The sequence below is a fragment of the Amphibalanus amphitrite genome, unplaced genomic scaffold, assembly GCF_019059575.1.
Source record: "Amphibalanus amphitrite isolate SeventyFive unplaced genomic scaffold, NRLGWU_Aamphi_draft 001747F_arrow, whole genome shotgun sequence".
Lineage (NCBI taxonomy): Eukaryota > Metazoa > Arthropoda > Thecostraca > Balanomorpha > Balanidae > Amphibalanus > Amphibalanus amphitrite.
Window position 1 is genome coordinate 75,254 of NW_024883240.1, and position 18,539 is coordinate 93,792.

At 54.0% G+C, this 18,539-nt stretch overlaps 1 protein-coding gene across 4 annotated transcripts in view; it reads right to left on the minus strand.

The window, feature by feature from the left end:
* Window positions 1-18,539, minus strand: part of LOC122374959 (eukaryotic elongation factor 2 kinase-like) — a 35,526-nt gene that overhangs the window by 10,620 nt on the left and 6,367 nt on the right. For 2 of the 4 annotated variants that reach the window (XM_043354061.1, XM_043354059.1), the window contains exon 4: window positions 1,552-1,581. The exons of the other annotated variants lie outside the window; for them this stretch is intronic. In XM_043354061.1, the coding sequence (XP_043209996.1) occupies window positions 1,552-1,581 (30 nt within the window). The remainder of the gene's footprint in view (window positions 1-1,551; window positions 1,582-18,539) is intronic. 4 annotated transcript variants of the gene reach the window in all.

Below are 18,539 nucleotides of genomic sequence, written 5' to 3' on the forward strand. Positions count from 1 at the left end.
ATCAACAAGCAGCATGCCAGGCGTTATCAGTTAATCGCCATCATTCAATACAGTATTTGATTTAACCCTCGCATGTGTAGGGGGGGGGGGTCGGATGGACCCCCCCCCATGGTTTTTCGCGAATAACTCGCGTAAAAAGCGGCCGATCGCAACGAAACTTTCAGTACCCTCGCATTGCTCAATTTTACACCTACCCTGAAAATTTCATGACCCTGACCCAAATGACCTTTGACCTGTGACCTCTTTTCCGAGACCATGTTTGGCCGGAATCGCGATTTCGCGTATGTCGGCTCGCACTAGCCGCGTGTTTGCAAGCTTTTCGTGGTTTCAAACGTTCAAACATGTGATTTGATGTTACTCCCGTGTGTGTCAAGGTCACCTGAAGGTCAGGTCAGGTCATTGACCTTTGGTGACCTCGGGTGACCTCGGGTCACTTTTTCGAGTTTTACATGTTTCTAGGCTAGTTTTTGGAGCTGAATTCGAATTTAGCAACCATTTGAACATTTACGAAGTAGTTTTGGTGACTTCGTAACATGTTACGAAGCTGTCAGAGGCGGTTGACACGTACTACGAATACCCGTCACGACGCCTACTGGTTGACCTGACCTGACCTGACCCGACCTGGTCTAAATGCTTCAAGACATCATCTGTGATCAAAACTAGCACGATATTCGTGATCAGCACCCCGAAAAACCCCTTAGCAGCCACACTTTACGACTTTCTAACAGGTCCCGATTTTCCCGACTTTGGGTCATTGACCTGACCTGGAAGGTCAACCAATGACCTAGGACCTTAAAATTGGGTATCATGGGCTTCCTCTCGTCACGGGCAACACGCTCGTTTTTTCCGCGAAGCTCTAGCTCGATCAGGGGCCAAACGGCAAGGGGGGGGGGTCCAACCGACCCCCCCCCCCCTACACATTAGAAGCTGGCAAACGCCGCACACATGCGAGGGTTAAAATTAATCCACTCCAGTTGTGAGACAAAGGAAGGTGGCGGGGAGCGTTGTGGGAGAGCCCGGGTCTCGTATGTTATGTGTCAGTTGGTCAAGCCGACAACCAAACAGCCCACGCAGTGACGCAGTATCCAAAAAGTCTACCGATTCGTCTCAGAACCGAGGTCTGCAGCTCTAAAACCGAACTGCGCGCGGCAACTGCGTAAGGGAATGGGTGAGGGGCGCAGTTACGGGGTCTAAAACGCGTTAGGTAGTGCAGAAAAGGCCACGGGGGGGGATGGAGGAGGATATCGCCAGACAGCGGCTAAAAACTCGACAAACGGCAATCCTGCAAACGCAAACAACTCTGCAGACGGCGGACGGCACGCCGACACAGGGGCACGACAGACCAAACTCTCAAACGCAGGGGCTCACCCGAGCGGGGACTAGCGCGCGCAGCTCGGGCGGGCAGATCACGGGGCAAAAACTGCTCAGCTAGAGGCAGACGCGCGCGGAGAGGGACAAACTGCGAGCTAGTTAATATGAGGCACACACGGGCAGGATAAACAACACGGGCAAACGCACACCACGCGCAGGCTACAGCTCCGGGACCGGTACCTTTGAGTCGCCCCTCAGCATGGCCAGGACCTGTCAGACGGGCAAACACGCACTCAGCACGGGATTCGAACCGCGGACCTTTGGCGCGACCACCGCCGAGAGGCTGTCCCGACACATGGAGACGAGTTATCCTCAATAACCTAGAGACAGGCCACACACATTACGTTCTTAGGCGCCGACATATTTATCACAAACACTTTGGATGCATTGACACCAAGACAAAACACCCAGCCTTAATTAGTGAACAGGTTCGACTAAGCCGAGGAAAACTGGCGCAGCGGGTAATTCGTGCGGCTCGCGGCCGAGTCGAGAACCGTATCGAACTACAAAATGGCCAATTTTCGATTACAGCCAACAGGTCACTGACCATAAGTGCACCAGCAGAACGGAAGAAACCCAGTCCCTGAGCGACTCTTTCCCTATTGGAAAATGATTTACCTACAGCTTGTGCGCAATTCTAACACAAAGTCCAACAAGGCAGTCGGGACGGCCTGAAGCGAGTATTTTCGTCGACCGTGCCGGCCTACCTAATTCTATCAGCATGTTCATCGACGTTGCACCGAGCCCAGCTACCAAAGCCTGCATTCTATAGTCTTCCAATATCGATATCATTCAAAGCACGGCGCACGGCCCGACAGACCACCAAAAGCAGCCGAGTGTAAGAACACGCCGAGCTATAAATACCCGGTCTGCCTCAGGGCGGCGCGTCGGACCCGCTGTTGCATCAGACAAGGTCAACAAGATCCCTGTGCCGATTCCGACCCCCCTACCCTCCCCCCCCCCGGGCGGGCGGTCGCCAAAACCGTCTCGGTGACGCACGGACTCCGCAGTGAATGATGGATTCCTACTTTTGTGTGATAAATCACACAATACAGGCACAGGCCTGGCTGATATAGATGACGAATATACGGTTATTCAAACGATGCCTAGATATATGCACCTGATAGCATGCTCATGCACGCAGAGGCGTACGATATTGGAGAGCCACTCACAGGCTAGTTTGAACATGTCCCGTCAAGATAACCCCGGATTCCTTCACAAGCCACCTTAGTTGCGGGAATAAGAATCCAACGTCTAGATAGGAGCAGCGATACGCCATCTCGTCCTATCAAACTGCGTAGGTTCTCTATCGAGACAAGTCCCGTCTAAAACCGACGGTCCCCGTCGGTACCCAAAATACTCAGTAGCCCACCTCCCCCTTCCCATCAACCCGGGTCACGGCGGTCTCTGATTGGCTGGCGGCGCTGTGACGCAGCACGGGTCGCGGGGAACACCCCCCCCCCCCACCCCCACTGACCGGCCGGCCGGCTGTACCGGCCGGCCTCAGCCGATACTCAGAACTGCATCCATCCCTGTCTTTACCCGCCGCGGCTCGCGCTCATCCAGAGCTGCGGTCTCGCTATCTGCAGCGGCCGTCCCCTCGCCCCTGCAGTCGAGCCCGGATACCAATGTGGCCACCCGATGCCCCGTGTCGGTTTGAAGCCTCGTGCCCGAGACCCGGCCCAGTGCCGGGTGTCGTGTTGGTAGTCGCCCGGCCGGCCGCCCTGGTAACAGACTGGGCCAGCCCGCCTGTTTATACCACACTCAGCTGAGGCCAACGGGCACGGACAGCTGGAGCCTGGAGGCCAACATATTTGTGCACTGTGCAGCCAACAGTGGTATCGCTGAGGACGCTTATGTATAGTTTATATCTTAACTAGAAGCCTAAGAGCTGAATGAGGAAAGAGAAATGGCTTCTCGACATAGCGCAAGCCACAGCCACCATAAGGCGATAACATACCAGCGTTTCCAGCGGCGTTCGACTTACCATCGCGTAAATAATGAAAATAGCACATCAAACGCTTCGTAGTCATGAACTCGCTTAGGCGAGTTCATTCAAACCATTGAGAGCGTAAATGTATGAACCACATCATTGCCCGACCTCGGAAGTCATTCTGAGCAGTGCGCATGGCATCAACACTCAACAGGTCATCGTACGTGGTGTCAGCAGGTCACCGGTGCACTCAATAGTGACCCCAAAGGGCTGACGTTGAGTGACCAGCACATGGGAGAAACGTCAGCGGAAGGCGATCCTGCGTCTGAGGCCTGAGGGTGATAATGCAGCCTAGACCCGCGGTCAGACGTGTTTGTGTCGGAGACCTGCCAAGGCCAACCAGGATAAGAGCCATCGAGCTTCACAGAGATAGCGCGCGACACACCGCGCTCCCGACAAAAATAAACAGCACCCAGACCCAGACCAGTGGTCTGTCTGTCTGCAACCAAAGACAACAACAGATACCCACCAGACCTGCGATACCTCCTTATGAAACTTTGGAAGCCTGAAAATAGCTCAGCGATGGCGCCAGAATCACGTCGATTGATCCGCCAAAACGCAATCATTCTGCAGTTTCGCGCTATCCCCGTCTGTCAGCTTCCCGTCTGCTATAATCACGTGCCAGTGCCACCCCTGACCTACATCGCGCCGCGGGCCGGCCGCCGAGCACGCTGTTTACGCTGGCGTGCGGACGCGGCCGGCGCCAACTCGCATTGTTGGCAGGGCACCCGGGGTTCGGTGGTTCGGACGGGGTCGGAACACCCTGTCGGCGCCGAGACTGGCGACGGCCTCAGCACAACACCGGTACCGACTGGCGCTGGCCTCAGCACAACACCGGTACCAGACTGAGGGTGATTTCAGCACAGACACCAGACTGGCGCTGGTCTCAGCACACCACCGATACCAGCCTCAGCGCCGGCAGCGGCACCAGCATTAGCACCTGCACCAGCACAGGTGTCCGGAGCAGTGCCAGCGCCAAAGCGGCCGCCCGCGCCGCCGCGGAGAAAGTAGATGACAAAGGTGGCGGAGGCGGCGCCGAAAACGTCGCCAACTACATCCAAATATAAATAGCTCGTAGTATGACTGAATTAACAGCACATTCCCAGCCTGACATGGCTTCGGCCATCCGTCTGTCTCACGGTTGGAGCCATGCTCTGCCCTTCGTCCGTTTCACCCTTTCTGGACAGAACGTCTTAGCCCTCCTTCTTCAGACGACTTTTCGGCTGTTAGAATTTTCTCAGGCTCTGACATTTAAACTCAAACCCTCCTGCACCCGTCTCTCCATCCGTTTCTCAACTTTCTATCTTCTCTAGCCCTTTCTTCATTTGAAGCTCGACGGCTGCCGTTCGGCCTGCCGTTGGCTGTTATGCTCGATTCTGTCTCGATTCGACTCCGTTGGTTCAGCTCGATACGCGGCCAGACGGCTGGTGGCACGCCTTCCAACTGCAGTGCGCAGTTGTGCGCCCCGCCCCGCCCCTTCCCAGGCACGACACAATAAGGAAGGTAAGATATGGACCGTATGGCACGGCACGCAAGGCATGACAGGGCAAGGGCAGGGGTCAAACGGTACTTATTCATGGGACGGTATGGTTCAGGAAAAATAACATAACAATACGGCAAAATGTGATACAGAGTACGGTACGGAACTGCTTACCTGAGAGGCTATAACACAAAACGACGCAATAAGGTGCGACAGTGTGCGATATTGGTTCGCCCAGGAGCGGCCCACGGCACTGCATGTTCGGCGCGCCACCTCCCGACACCCGCCCGGTCAGCCATTCGTTCCCACTCGCTCCCCACTCCCGCGCACCGGCAGGCGCGGTGGTCACTGGTCGCCCCTGACCACCGCTCCCGTACAGGGGCGAACTACCGGGAACTCTGCATAACGCCCCCGCGCACTGTAGGCCGGCAGCCTGAAAAAGCGCTAGAAATTCCCCCAAATTGACTGTCCGCAATATGAACAAAATAGGTATCATTTAATCCCAAATTGATTGAAGAATACGATTCCGATGCTAGTTTTGTCCTAAGGTCAAAATTGAGGTCGTCAGTTGTCACCAAACACAAGACAATTTAGACTCTCTATAGGCCACCACATTTACCGATTTTAATGATGAACTTTAGTGGTAATTTATTAGTTGACCAATCGTCGTTTTGAACGAAATTTCCTGTCAGACTAGTTCAGGGAACTGTTGTTCACTGTGCCAACATCATTCTGACATATTGCATCGCTTTTCTGCAAGATAAGCTAGCTGTTTGCAAGCAGCTGCAAGACGTAATTTAAAATCATATCCAATTTTTCAATTAGACTTTTATAAAAACGTTATTTCGAGCAGCTAAAAATGAACATTTCATACTAGCCTCTGATTACTCATCTTTTGTTCCATATAGGTGCTTTGCTGCTTTTCCCTGCTACTTTTCGAGATATGCGCCAGTAAACCACATGATGTAGGGGCAATTGTCACCTCGCCGCTCTACTGAAGGCCCGGCGCTCTTTAAAACGCTGGAAGTTGTGAAAAACAAATGCTTATAATCTAAATGAAATATATGTCCCTGAGCTCAGAATTGATCAACGCACACAATGCTGTCAACATTTCTGGGCCAAACTAAAAAATTCAGTCATTATTAACCACTAAACACAAGTCAGTGATAATCAACAACAACTTGCTCTTTAGTTAGACTTTTTGAGAAATGTTATTTCGAGCCGTTAAAAATGGCCATGCCATACAAACCACCAATCATCTTTCTGTCATGCCCTACTCGCAATTTTTGCTAATGCCTGCTACTCTTCGAGGTCACGTGACCTCACCATTAAAAGTGAATGGGGAAATAAGGAAACTGTTGTTTTTGCGCATGGAATGATTTCAAACTATCTCAAGCACACGGAATCGTGATTTCGTGCACTCCTTGCAAGATCCGATGCTTTACTTTTGCATTTTTGACCTTCCGTGACGTCATTTATGACGTCACACCGGTCATAGGAGTTTCTCGTCAATAACTCATGATCAAATTGAGCCAGCGACTCGGGAAAGTCACCAATGGACTCGGGAAGACCTCCCGAATCGAATGATATGCGATACGACCTCCTTCGATTAAGTTCGTGGCCTGATGGGCTCTGAACTGACCTTGACTCGAGGTCAATACCTTAAGTTGACCTCACCCGAACAAAAAGTATACCATTCGACGCGCCTGAGCCAGACGAACACGATGGTGCCAAAATCGCTGCTCTGCGGCCATTTTTTGCGAAATTATTTGCCAAAAACCAAACCCTACCTTGGGCTTTTTGACATCACCTCAGAGGTTACCGGTTGACCTGGAACCTTAAAATCGGGTATCAATCGTTCCGCCTTGAAACGGCGCACACGCTTGTTTTTTTTTTCCGCGAGGCTCTAGCTCCATTAGGGGCGAAACGGCAAAAAGGGGTCGTACCAACCCTCCCCCCTCGGCCGGCCGAGGGGGTGGGGGGTCCGACAATAGGTCCGGCGAGGGTTAAGCAGCCCCACTTCGTTTTTAGCATGTTTGCTTGTCACTGAGATCAACAACTCAATCACAAATAATTTCTAGCACTTTTCCGGACCCCTGGCCCAGTGTGCCGCGGCCGCAGCTCAGCGGCGGAGGGCGACTGGTTATCGTCAGAACGCTGCAAGCAGCACTGGCGGCTCTGCTGACGACCGCACGAGTTGGGAAAGCGAGCTCCAGTCGGTCTGTGTCTGTACTGTACGGCGCAGCGCCAGCTCTGTCACTGCTGCTGCACGTGGACAGACGTGAGGGGCCGGTTACAGGAGGGTCGCATATCACCCAAACCGTACCCTCCCAGGAGCAGTCACTCTTCCTTGGCATTCGGCCGCAAATATGCGGCGCCTATCCAGACCCCATCGATCGGCCCCACGCACACGCACACACGCACGGTGCGCATACTACGCAGTTGGGCCGCCGCGCCGGCAGTCGCGCACAACGCCTGGAGCAGAGGTCACCCCCGGCCGGCCGGCCGGCAAACACCCCGCGGCTGTGGCGCGTGACGTCACCGGTCACGTGTCAAGGTCAGCTGTGTCGGCCCGGCCGGACTGTTCGTACAGCATGGCGTCCCTCCCAGCACATTTGGACGGCCCGTGCCGTCACAGAAAGGCTTCCCTGCACATGATGTGATTCCCAGAGGATTGCCATGCCATATTCAGAATATGCAAGGTCACCAGAAAAGCGAGCCTAGGAAGAGAGGTCCGGAACCCTCGTCCCAGTTGCTGTCAAATAATCCAAGATCTAAAGGTCAGCTGCGCAGATGTCCGTTCCAATTCGGCAGTAAATCGGTGGGGTTTCGCTGAATACTGCGAACGCAGTCCCTCTAATTTCGCTCCTTTGAACATTCCGGAAAGATCAGCACTGTAGGGGATCACGAGCCCGTCAGATCCATCAGAATCAACCGGAGCGAATCACTGCGAGTAGCCTGGGAGCCCCCCCCCCCCCCCCAAATAACCCTCTGGTCTTACTCTTCGCTCCTACCCAGTGCACACAGCGCTTAATTCGCCCACATTGATGGTTGGCGTGAAAACAAAGCCATAGATTAGGTAAGCCAAAACGGGGCGACCATACATCTGCTCAGCCGGGAAGGAGACGAAAAAAAGTCAAAAAATACATTACCGTTTCGGCAAGCAAACGCTTGCTTGCCGAAACTAATCCCCTGACAATGTCTAAAAATAATGCGGACGACCATGGATGTCTGGGCGTTCAGGTCAACGACCACAGCTCTTTCATTTCTTCCAGTGCCGAACGGGAAAGCTACGAGAGCCTTCCGTGACGTCACGTCTCCTCCCATCACTCTCTCCCTCTGTTCGTCCCCAATCCCAGACACCATGTCCAGGTAGACTGCGCCGGCTGCGGTCAGACAACTGCGCAGTTGTTGCGCCGATTGCGTTCACCCTCCCCCCCCCCCCCACCGGCCGGTCAGAGGTAGGGGAGGAGGGGGGGGGGTCGGCGGCCGGAAACCCGGCACGGTCAGGTGACCAGGGCAGAGGGAGGGAGTGGGCGGAGAGAGCGGGTGAGGATGACTCGCCGGTTAGGTCAGACGGCACACACGCGGCAACCCGGTGTGCTGCATGGCATTAGCCACCGAACTTCAGACGAGCCAACGGATCGTCAATACATTTCTCAGTGGCATGCTAAAGGAAAGCGAGGAAATACGCTATCACTACCCATGAAACACATATGGGAGAAAAAATATTGTCACGAATCGCCCGCTGGCTTTTCGGAATCAATCTCGAAATCCGAACACCACGAGCGACACGCACGTATGACAGGACACTGCATTGAATAATACTAAGCATGTATGTACATTGGCGGATCCAGGGGGGGGGGGGGCAAAATGGGCATTTGCCCCTCCCAAACGGCATAATTTTAACATAACGCCTATGGACGAGGCATGGAAAGAATCGATAAATTGTTATGGTTTGCCCCCCCCCCCCCTAAAACTCTGAGCTGGATCCGCCTCTGTGTATGTATTGACATCAAAGGCCTCCCACATCTAGGCGATTACGATTGCGGCTTCATAACCGTATGCCTAGTTAGATGTCATTAGTCATATGGAAACGAGTGTGTGTGTGATATTGCAAGAATCTGTGCAGCGCCATTCTCTTCAAAGAACATGCGGCGCCATTCTCTTCAAAGAACAGAGCCTTCCTGATAACAACGCAAATCCTCGCCGGCCTCGTCACCAATACCGATATCAGCAGACGGTCAGCACTCAGCAGTAGCCAGTACGATTGAACTCGACAGGAGCGGCTCGGCGGCCATCTGATCAGTACCGCGAGCGGTCCCGGTGACATCACCCGACCGGACAGGCGCTGCCGCTACTGCTGCTGGTGGGGCTGTCTGGAGCAGCCGCTGTCCCAACTGCTGGTCCTGGGGAGCATACGCTAGCCATTGGAACCATGGACCATCCATCCACCGGCTGGACCCGATCAATGCCCGAATTCCGGGCCGCCCCTCTGCTCCTGCCCACGGCCCCACTGCGCACGGCGCGGCGGCCGGCTCTAACGTGTGGGCGGTGCGAGCTGGCACCCTGCCAGGGACGGGGGGGGGTCTACAGTCTGGGCAGGGGAGAGAGGGACCGGCGCGGCGCACACTGGTCGGAAACGCCCTCACGAGAGGCCACGGGCGATTCCGGAGTTTCGGATTATTTTTTATATAGATCGATTTGAAATTGATCAAATTATAATACTTAGGCCAAAAAAACTAATCCGGGTGACCAAAAATAGCTGCAATCAGCCCCCGAAGATGGAGTATCCCAGAACTCGGAAACTGACGCGGAGCAAGAGGTTTCTTGAGCCGGATATTCAGAGTCTTATTGCTGATAGACACCAAGTTGAAATCCCACATATTATGCATCAAAATGTTCGTTATGAAGTTGCCGACTGGTCAGTGCAAAATTGTTGGCATAATTTTTCCCTTACTAAGATGTACTATAGCTTTTTTATGAAGGCTCTCCTACAGTGATTCTGGAATATAACTGCAAAGTTTAGGTAAGGAAACAACAGGTAGTCCCATCTAGTTCCACTCTGATTTTTTGTGAGATGAAGTAGCATTTAAATTTACACCAGGGCAACATAAAAGCTAATTGCGCATATTTGCGCAAAATTTGCAGGAGCCGCTCTTCCTACCCAACTACCGCCCGCCCCGCCCCAGTTTCGGCTCGGCCGCCGCGCCCGGCTTACGCTGACCTGTGTGGCCTGCACGCATCCATGCGTAGTTGACTGGTCATTAAAAACAGATGCGCTTGAGTTTATGAATTTTGTGAAAAGCGCGTTTTATGTATGCACTTATGTATGTATTGACATCAAAAGCCTTCCACATATTGCGTGGCGATTACGGCTTGCATTTAGAGAGCCTTGCTATTGACAACCATCACTCGGCTGAAGAAAGTGGAAATTGAAACCTTCGTGAATATAAGACGCTGCAAATATAGGACACCTGTCACTGACGTCGGGTTACCTTGGGCCGTCTTTTTACATTAGATCACAATTCCGGTATTTAACCCTGGCCGGACCGATTGGTTTTCTACATTGACCGGGGAGGGTTGGTACAACTCCCTCGCCGTTTCGCCTCTAATTGAGCTAGAGCCTCGCGAAAAAAACAAGCTTGTGTGTCGTTATAAGACGCAAAAATTAGGTACTACCCGATTTTAAGGTCTTAGGTCAGCCAGTGACCTCTTAGGTCAGGTAAGTGCCACAAGGCACGGGCTCGGCTTTAGGTTAATTTCTTTGCCAAAAATGGTCGCACTGCCGCGATTTTGGCATAATCGTGTTTGTCTAGCTCAGGCGCGTTGAATGCTATGCTTGGTGTTCGGGTGAAGTCAACTTAACCCTCGTCGGCACAGGCCATTTTGCGTCCTTCGACGGCACAAGGGGGGGGGGGGGGGGGTTGGTACGACTCCCCCTCGCGTTTGGCCCCTGATCGAGCTAGAGCTTCGCGGAAAAAACGAGCGTGTTGCCCGTCACGAGACAAAGCCGATGATACCCAATTTTAAGGTCCTAGGTCATCGGTTGACCTTCCAGGTCAGGTCAATGACCCGAAAACCGGGAAAATCGGGACCTGTAAGAAAGTCGTAAAGTGTGGCTGCTATGTGGTTTTCCGGGGTGCTGATCACGAATATCGTGTTAGTTTTGATCAGAGATGATGTTTTAAGCATTTAGACCAGGTCGGGTCAGGTCAGGTCAGGTCAACCGGTAGGGGTTGTGACGGGTATTCGTAATACGTGTCAACCGCCTGTGACAGCTTCGTAACATGTTACGAAGGCACCAAAACTACTTCGTAAATGTTCAAATGGTTGCTAAATTCGAATTCCGCTCCAAAAACTAGCCTAGAAACATGAAAAACTCGAAAAAGTGAACCGAGGTCACCCGAGGTCACCAAAGGTCAATGACCTGACCTGACCTTCAGGTGACCTTGACACCCACCCTAATGTATGGGAGCAACATCAAATCACATGTTCGAACGTTTGAAACCACGAAAAGCTTGCAAACGCGCGGCTAATGCGAGCCGACATACGCCGAATCGCGATTTCGGCCAAACATGGTCACGGAAAAGAGGTCACAGGTCAAAGGTCATTGGGGTCAGGGTCATGAAATTTTCAGGGAACGTGTATAATTGATCAATGCGAGGGTACTGAAAGTTTCGTCGCGATCGGCCGCTTTTTACGCGAGTTATTCGCGAAAAACCTTAGGGGGGGGGGGGTTGCATCAACCTTGACACCCACCCTAATAATTAACCCTCGCCTGTGCCGGCGAGGGTTAAGGTGTTAACCGCGGGTCAAGGTCAGGTCGGAGCTCCTCAGGTCACGAAAATGGTTGAAGGAGGTTATATCGCATATCATTCGATTCGGCAGGTCTTCCTGAGTCCAATGGTGGCTTTCCCGACTCTCTAGCTCCATCTGATCAGGAGTTATTGACAAAAAACTTACATGGCCTTAGTGACGTCATAAATGACGTCACGTTAAGTCAACAATGCTAAAGTCAAGCACTGGACCTTGCAAGGAGTGCATGAAACCATTCCCGGTGCCCGAATAGCAGCTCCCAATTTCCCTTGTTGACTTAAAGTGGTGCTAGATCCTGTATTATACTCAATTATGACGTCATAACTTAACAGATTCATGTCATATATTTAGTGCTTGACATCCAAATGATAGCTTACATATGACAGAGAAGGTATGCAAAGTTTTATGAAGTTTGCTTCACTAGTTGTGGAATAACAAGCAAAAAACTTTTGCGGAAAGGCCGCTGGCCTCTCGCTGGAGCGTTTCCGACCAGTGTGCGGCGGGTGCCAAGCCACGTGGCACGCGCGATACTCGGCCGGCCACAGGTAAACAAGACTAGCCAGACAATCGCACAGATGCAACAACGATACGAACACAACAGACACACAGACGCCGACAGACATAAAGACACGGCGACCAAAGTCAAGACCACGCCAGTGTCAGCTGTAGGTATGTCCTCAGTGCAGACTGGCCCGGCCGCCGACAGCGCAGCACAAGTGTGGCGGTAGCTAACCGAGCTCAGACCGACCCAGATGTCAGGCTCTGAGCAGCCGGCAGCTGACCGACTCAGTCAGCACGCCAAGACTGACAACAGGCGCTCCGGCAGGCTCTGGTACACGACAGACCGGCAGGCGGCAGCGCACTTCAGCGTCACGAGATATTAAAAAGATGTCTTGGGGTTCAGTGATTCTCGAACGTCAGTGTATTGGCTTACAACACCACATGCACATAGCCACTGGCCGCACAGCAAAGACCTTGACAACTGGTATGTAGGTTAATTTCCCTGAATAGCCGTTATGAGCGTTGGTAAAAAGCGGGTAAGCGGTAAGCCGACTGATGCCCGTCAGCCGTCCACTTTTAATAGTCGGCGTTAATTCGGTCTCATTTGCCGGGATCTGTCGCCGTGTGCGTGGCCCCGGTGACCGAAATCGGCCCGTTGCGACATTCACTGCAGTGCGTACTGCGCAGCGGTAAAGTAGGGCCGGTCACAGCCATCCAGATCCGCGCATCTCGAGTAGGTATATCGACAGTGTCAGCCAGCACCTGTATTTGGACAGAAGAGTCGGAAAAAGAAGGACGGCTAAGGCCGACAGCGTCCACTGTCCGAGTTCCGCTGTTTTGTTGCTGCGGCTCTTCAAATCTGATATCTCCCCTAAGATTGCCTCCAACCACAGAACATCCAATACCTACGTGACGCTCCAGTGTCGTGCGGCGATCAAAACCCAACTCTGTTTCCGAGGTAGCCCCTGGCTGGAAATCGTAGTCCCATCGACAACTCTACCCAAATGATACGGATTCCGTATCTTCCAGCCCCGGACGGTGGCTAAACAGCAGGGGCCTGCGTCAGAGGTCCAACGTCCAGCAAATATGTGTTGCACCGCTCCGTTTTGCATTGACCAGACCATCTCTGACGTCACGGCGGCGCTACATATCAACAAACACGACCAGCACGTGATAGCCTCGCCGCAAGCCGGCCCCGATGGCACGCCAGCTGTATATAAATAGAGGGCTGACCGTTGCTTCACAGGGCGCCAATCTCAGCAACACTGAGCAATGGACATTGGATAGAGGCTACAAAATTGTCCAAAAAGCGTTCTCTGGGAGACAGAGCCGCGACCGAGCTCCTCAGTCCTCATGACTTGGTATTTGTAACCATCCAATGCTTCGGAGCGCCGCAATAGCTCGCCACTGGCGGTCGCAGGGGGGGGGGGCCACGGGGGCCATGGCCCCCCCTTTGGTGCTGAAAGGTGGGGCCATACTATCTTTTGGCCCCACCTTTCAGATCGAACAAAAGTCCTAGAAAAGCTTTTCGTATGTTTCATTTTCTTTCTTGCGCCATCAAAGGACGTAAATTTCACTCATGAGTGGGCTCAGTTTCGCATTCTGTCAATTTGGCGGTCAGCGTCGCTGGCACCGGTTCACGAGTATGGCCGGATCTTACAGGGTGACACAAAAAAAGCGGTCATCACCAAAATTCGAATAACTTCGGAAGTTCTATTCAGATCATCACCAAACTTCGGCCACTTTAGGTCACACCTATGTAGCAGACATCCACCAAGTTTCAAGTCTTCTTGACGAATAGTTTTAGTACAGTGTGTGTTTTACGGATGCTCCACAATGTGCTCCAGGTGAGCGCCCCGGCGCTGCAGGGCGTAGGCACACCTGCATCCGGCGGGCAAAGTTGCCGATAACCCGATAAGAATAACGTTTCAGGGGTAGCACACCCCCTGAGCACTGTCTCCAGAGGCCATTGCACTCTGTAAAGTGCACAGCCATCGGGTTATCGACAACTTTGACCGCCGGATGCAAGTGTGCCTACGCCCTGCAGCGCCGTGGCGCTCACCTGGAGCACATTGTGGAGCGTCAGTAAAACACACACTGTACTAAAAGTATTCGTAGTGAAGACTTCAAACTTAGTGGATGTATGCTACATAGGTGTGACCTTAAGTGACCGAAGTTTGGTGATGATCTGAATAAAACTTCCGAAGTTATTCGAAATTTGGTGATGACCGTTTTTTTGTGTCACCCTGTATATGGAATATCAGCGTGGGTTTACTTAAGGCTCTCGTAGGCCCAGCATTCAGCAATGGCTGGCATGAGACCCTCTTCGGCAGTGGCGGGTGGGCCCTGCTAAAGGAGATTGGCTCCAAGACACTAAAGTAAGACCTCATGGGTTGGTGCTGTGCACCTCAGAAGCCCGGTGGTGATGCCGTATGCCTGCTTGGTTTCTTAAGGATTAGCGTGGGACCTTCGGGGCCTGCATAGAGTTTGCCTGAGCTAGTATGTAATCTCAGAGGCATGTGTGTAATGTGTACACAGTGGCGGTCGCGACTCGCGGGGGGCCGGGGGGGGGCATCAGGGCCATGCCCCCAAAGGTGAATAAAGGGGGCCATCATATCATTTGACCCCCCCCCCTCAAACAACCAATGGGCTCCCATATAGGTGTATGGGGCCCTGGCAATTATTCGATCGTCACGAGGCTAAAAAAAAAAAACACGCCAAGCTATTAATATAGCTCCCACACCGGTCTTTGAGCGTCCTACACTGACCTCTGAGGGAACTTCAGTGGCGGTCAAGCGCCCACGTTGACCGCTAAGAGCCTACATCAACCTCTGAGGCCCCACATCTGGCCTATAAGGGCCCCTAATCGGCCTCAGGGCTCCCAACCGGCGTCTGAGGGTCTCACACCGGTCTCTGGTGGCCTTATTTCTGTCTCTGGTGTCCCAAGACGAACCTTTAGGTGCCAATAAGGGCCCCGCACTGGCTGCTGAAGACCCGATGCGGGCCTCTAAGGGTCTGCATTGGCCTCTGAGGAGGGCCATCTTGGCCTTTGAGGGCCCTCTGCTGACCTCTGGGGTCCAACGACGGCTCATGCCGGTCTTTTAGGGCCCCACGCTGACCTCTGAGGGCCCATGTTGGCCTGTAATGAGTAAGGACCCACATTAGCCTCTGAGAGCCCAACTCGGTCTCTGATGGTCTCAAACTACTGGCCTTTGTAGTTTGCAGGCCCTGTACTGGTCTCTGAGGGCCCTAAACTGGCCTCTACATGAAAACATACATGGGTGGGTTTCTGAAGATCAGAGGGCTCACGCAGTCTCCGGCACAGCCTTACGTTGGTCCTGATCGAGATTGCTTTACGTCCTGATGGTCCCGCGCTGATTCCCTCATATTTCGACGTCGGGGCCCCATGAACCGGTGTGGGTCCTGGGGCTGGCAGAGACTGATGAAGTCCTTAGGGCTCAGGGCCAGTCTTTTCAGCAGTAGGACTAGGCAGGTTGAGTGAGCCCCAACAGAGCCGTTGCGAAGCCCCGCAGGAGTCGCGCGCGGCCCTCAGATGCCGATTCTGAAAGCTCGGAACCTGTGGGGGTCTCCAGAGGTCAGTGTACCTACTCTCTCCCGCCGCCACACAACTAGGTACCTATATGGGTAAATGTCATAGTCTAAAAATGCTCTCTGGGTTTCACATGCTTGTTCAAAGCAAGAGGTATCTGTACTTTTTAGCAAGAGGTATCTGTACTTTTCCGAATTGTTTTATAGTGGTAAGGTCATGAATCCGCGTACCTGACCTTCCAGTATACCTATGCTACACTACACCGATCCGTCGCCATGGTGCAGCGGCCCGACCGGTGGGCACACCGTGAGACGGTAAATGGAACTGGTGATTTTGCCTTAAATTGAGCTCAAAGATTTCACGCAAGAATGAGATGGATGAAGCAAAGTAATGCCAACTGAGCGGCGCCTCGTGGACGTAAAAAATTAGCCGATCACCCCCCCCCCCCCTCCCGGTGACGGATAAATGTTATGTCCCGCGAGTGTGACTTTGGCCCCCCCCCCCCCCTTTTGCTAGCGGCTGCGACCGCCAGTGTAGCTCGCCCAGAGGCGGCACAGGCCGGCCGGCCGGCCAGACGGCGGTCTCTGTGCAATAAATTCCCTGAACCCGATCACGCCATGCAGTCGTGCACTCAGCTGACTGCCGGTGGCTGCTGACGTCACGGCGGCAATCACGACTGCCGATAGCCGAATATTGGCCCGCGGAGCTGCGGCGGATCGTGAAAACGATCCTCTCAGAGACGGACATCTCCCGATATGGACACGGGCCAGAGCGTAAAAGAATTCCGCGAAACACAGCTGCTGAACGTTCAGCTTCATTCACTGGAACGTAGTGTCAAAACAAAGTGGCTATCCATGAACTGGCAAGGCAAGAAATGAGCAAAGACAAACTTCTAGCTATCAACATGTGTTTGCTAACTTCTACAGATGTCGATACCAATAAACGCTTCGACCAGGACCACATAAGGTGCTGAGTTGATGCTTGGACGGCACAAGCGAGAATCACCAATTGCCAATGGTTGTGATTCACCATTGCCAGCCAGCCTGCGGAGCGGAGGATCGGTCCGGTGCCCAGCGAGCTTCGTTCCACAGTCCTCGCCGCCCGGTGTGCCCATTCCTCCCGTCTGGATATGCACCGCTCGGTGCAGCCGGCAGCCGTGAGCAGTGAGCAGTGAGCCGGCGGCCTTGGGAGCTAGGCTGGCCCGCTGGTAACAGAGCCCACTCAGCTCTAAATGTCACAGGACTGGGTCTGAGGCAGACAGCGCCTCCCTCGTCCTCAGCTCGGTGACATAGTGATTAGTATGTCACACATATGCACAGTGTGCACAGGACGTCGGGTTTATAAAATGGGCCCACGTCACCACATTCGCTCAGCCTGTGCCGGCAGCTGAGCGGAGTGGCGACCAGCAGCCAGCCAGCCGGCGGTCAGTCAGCCGGCGCGGGCGGCGGGCGGAGAGCGACCTTAGCAACAGGACGCCGCGCCGCGGCGGGCCGCCGCGTGGCCCACAGCCCGCACAAAGGACCGGCCGAGCCGGGCGGTCGCCATCGCCGACTGGGGCGCGGGCGGGCCGGTATCGGCGGCGACAGAATGAGCAGAGGGGAGTCAAAAGAGGGGGAGGGAGGGAAAGGGATAGAGGTAGGCCTCGTTTAGGCACCGGCAGGGAGGAGTGGATAGACGGAGAGCAGAGGAGTGGCTTGAATTCGCAGAGTAGGTATAGGGCAGCCATCCAGGGCCTCTTCAAGGCAAAGCGAGCTCAAATGTGAAGCACCAGCTCAACATGGAGCCAAAACAAGCACAGCATTTGAGCAGGCTCATGTCTTGTCACGATCACAAATAACAGCCACGTGATGGTTGCCCCGTGCTAATATAAACTGTTACATTTCTGCCGGTATTAGATTCCATCATTACGGGTGTGTCTACCTGCGCAGCGTTACCACTGCCGCATCACCTACACGAGTCATGTGCCCTTCACCGTGCAGAATACGCCGCTCCGCCGAACCTGCCGACCCGACCATATGGTCGTCGGCAGACAGACCATATGGTGGGAGCAGGGGACGCCAGGACTGCGGAAATGAGCCGTCACCAACAGCGATACCGACAACGGCGGTGTGCCATCTCCCATCTCACAGTCCCACGTCCCATCCTGTCCCGTCCGGTCCCATCCCCCGCCCCGTCCCGACCCAGGGGCTGAGGAGTGAGAACGTCCCAGTCGCCGGTCCGGATCAATCTACTGCGCGACAACGCCGACCACCCCCCCCCCCTCCCCGGCGACGGCGGGGGGGGGGGACGCACGCCAGCTGTTGTCAAGGTCAGCCAGCGGACCCGCGCCACGTCAACACAAACACGCTGCCACGCGGTCAGCCGTGGCCGTCCCACACTGAACGGAAGCTCAGGGAGGAAAACACTGCCACGTGGCCAGCGATGGCCGCCCTGAGGAGCGGAAGCTGGAAGAGCGTCGGTTGAATGGCGCTTTCCCAGTCCGGCACGAGACCAAGGTCACGGCCGCAGCAGACCATCGCCAGCCAGCAGAGAAAGAGTCCATTTTTTGGAATGTGCAGCGCTCTTCAGAGCAGCAGCTGTGCGAGGAACAAAAACACCTGTATTGGCAATAAAACGAGCGGCACAGACAGCTCAGCGAGCCATTATTCAGAGCCCGGGCACTCAGCAGTGAGCACTGAGCAGCCAGGCTCGTGGATCTGTCCTGGAGAGAGAGGGACTGGCCAGATACGCCGCAGCTCTGCCGCTGTCCCAGGGAGCAGGGCTGCGGAGTCGATGGATTTTCGGCGACTCCGACTCCCACTCCCACTCCGGCTTTCAAAAACCAG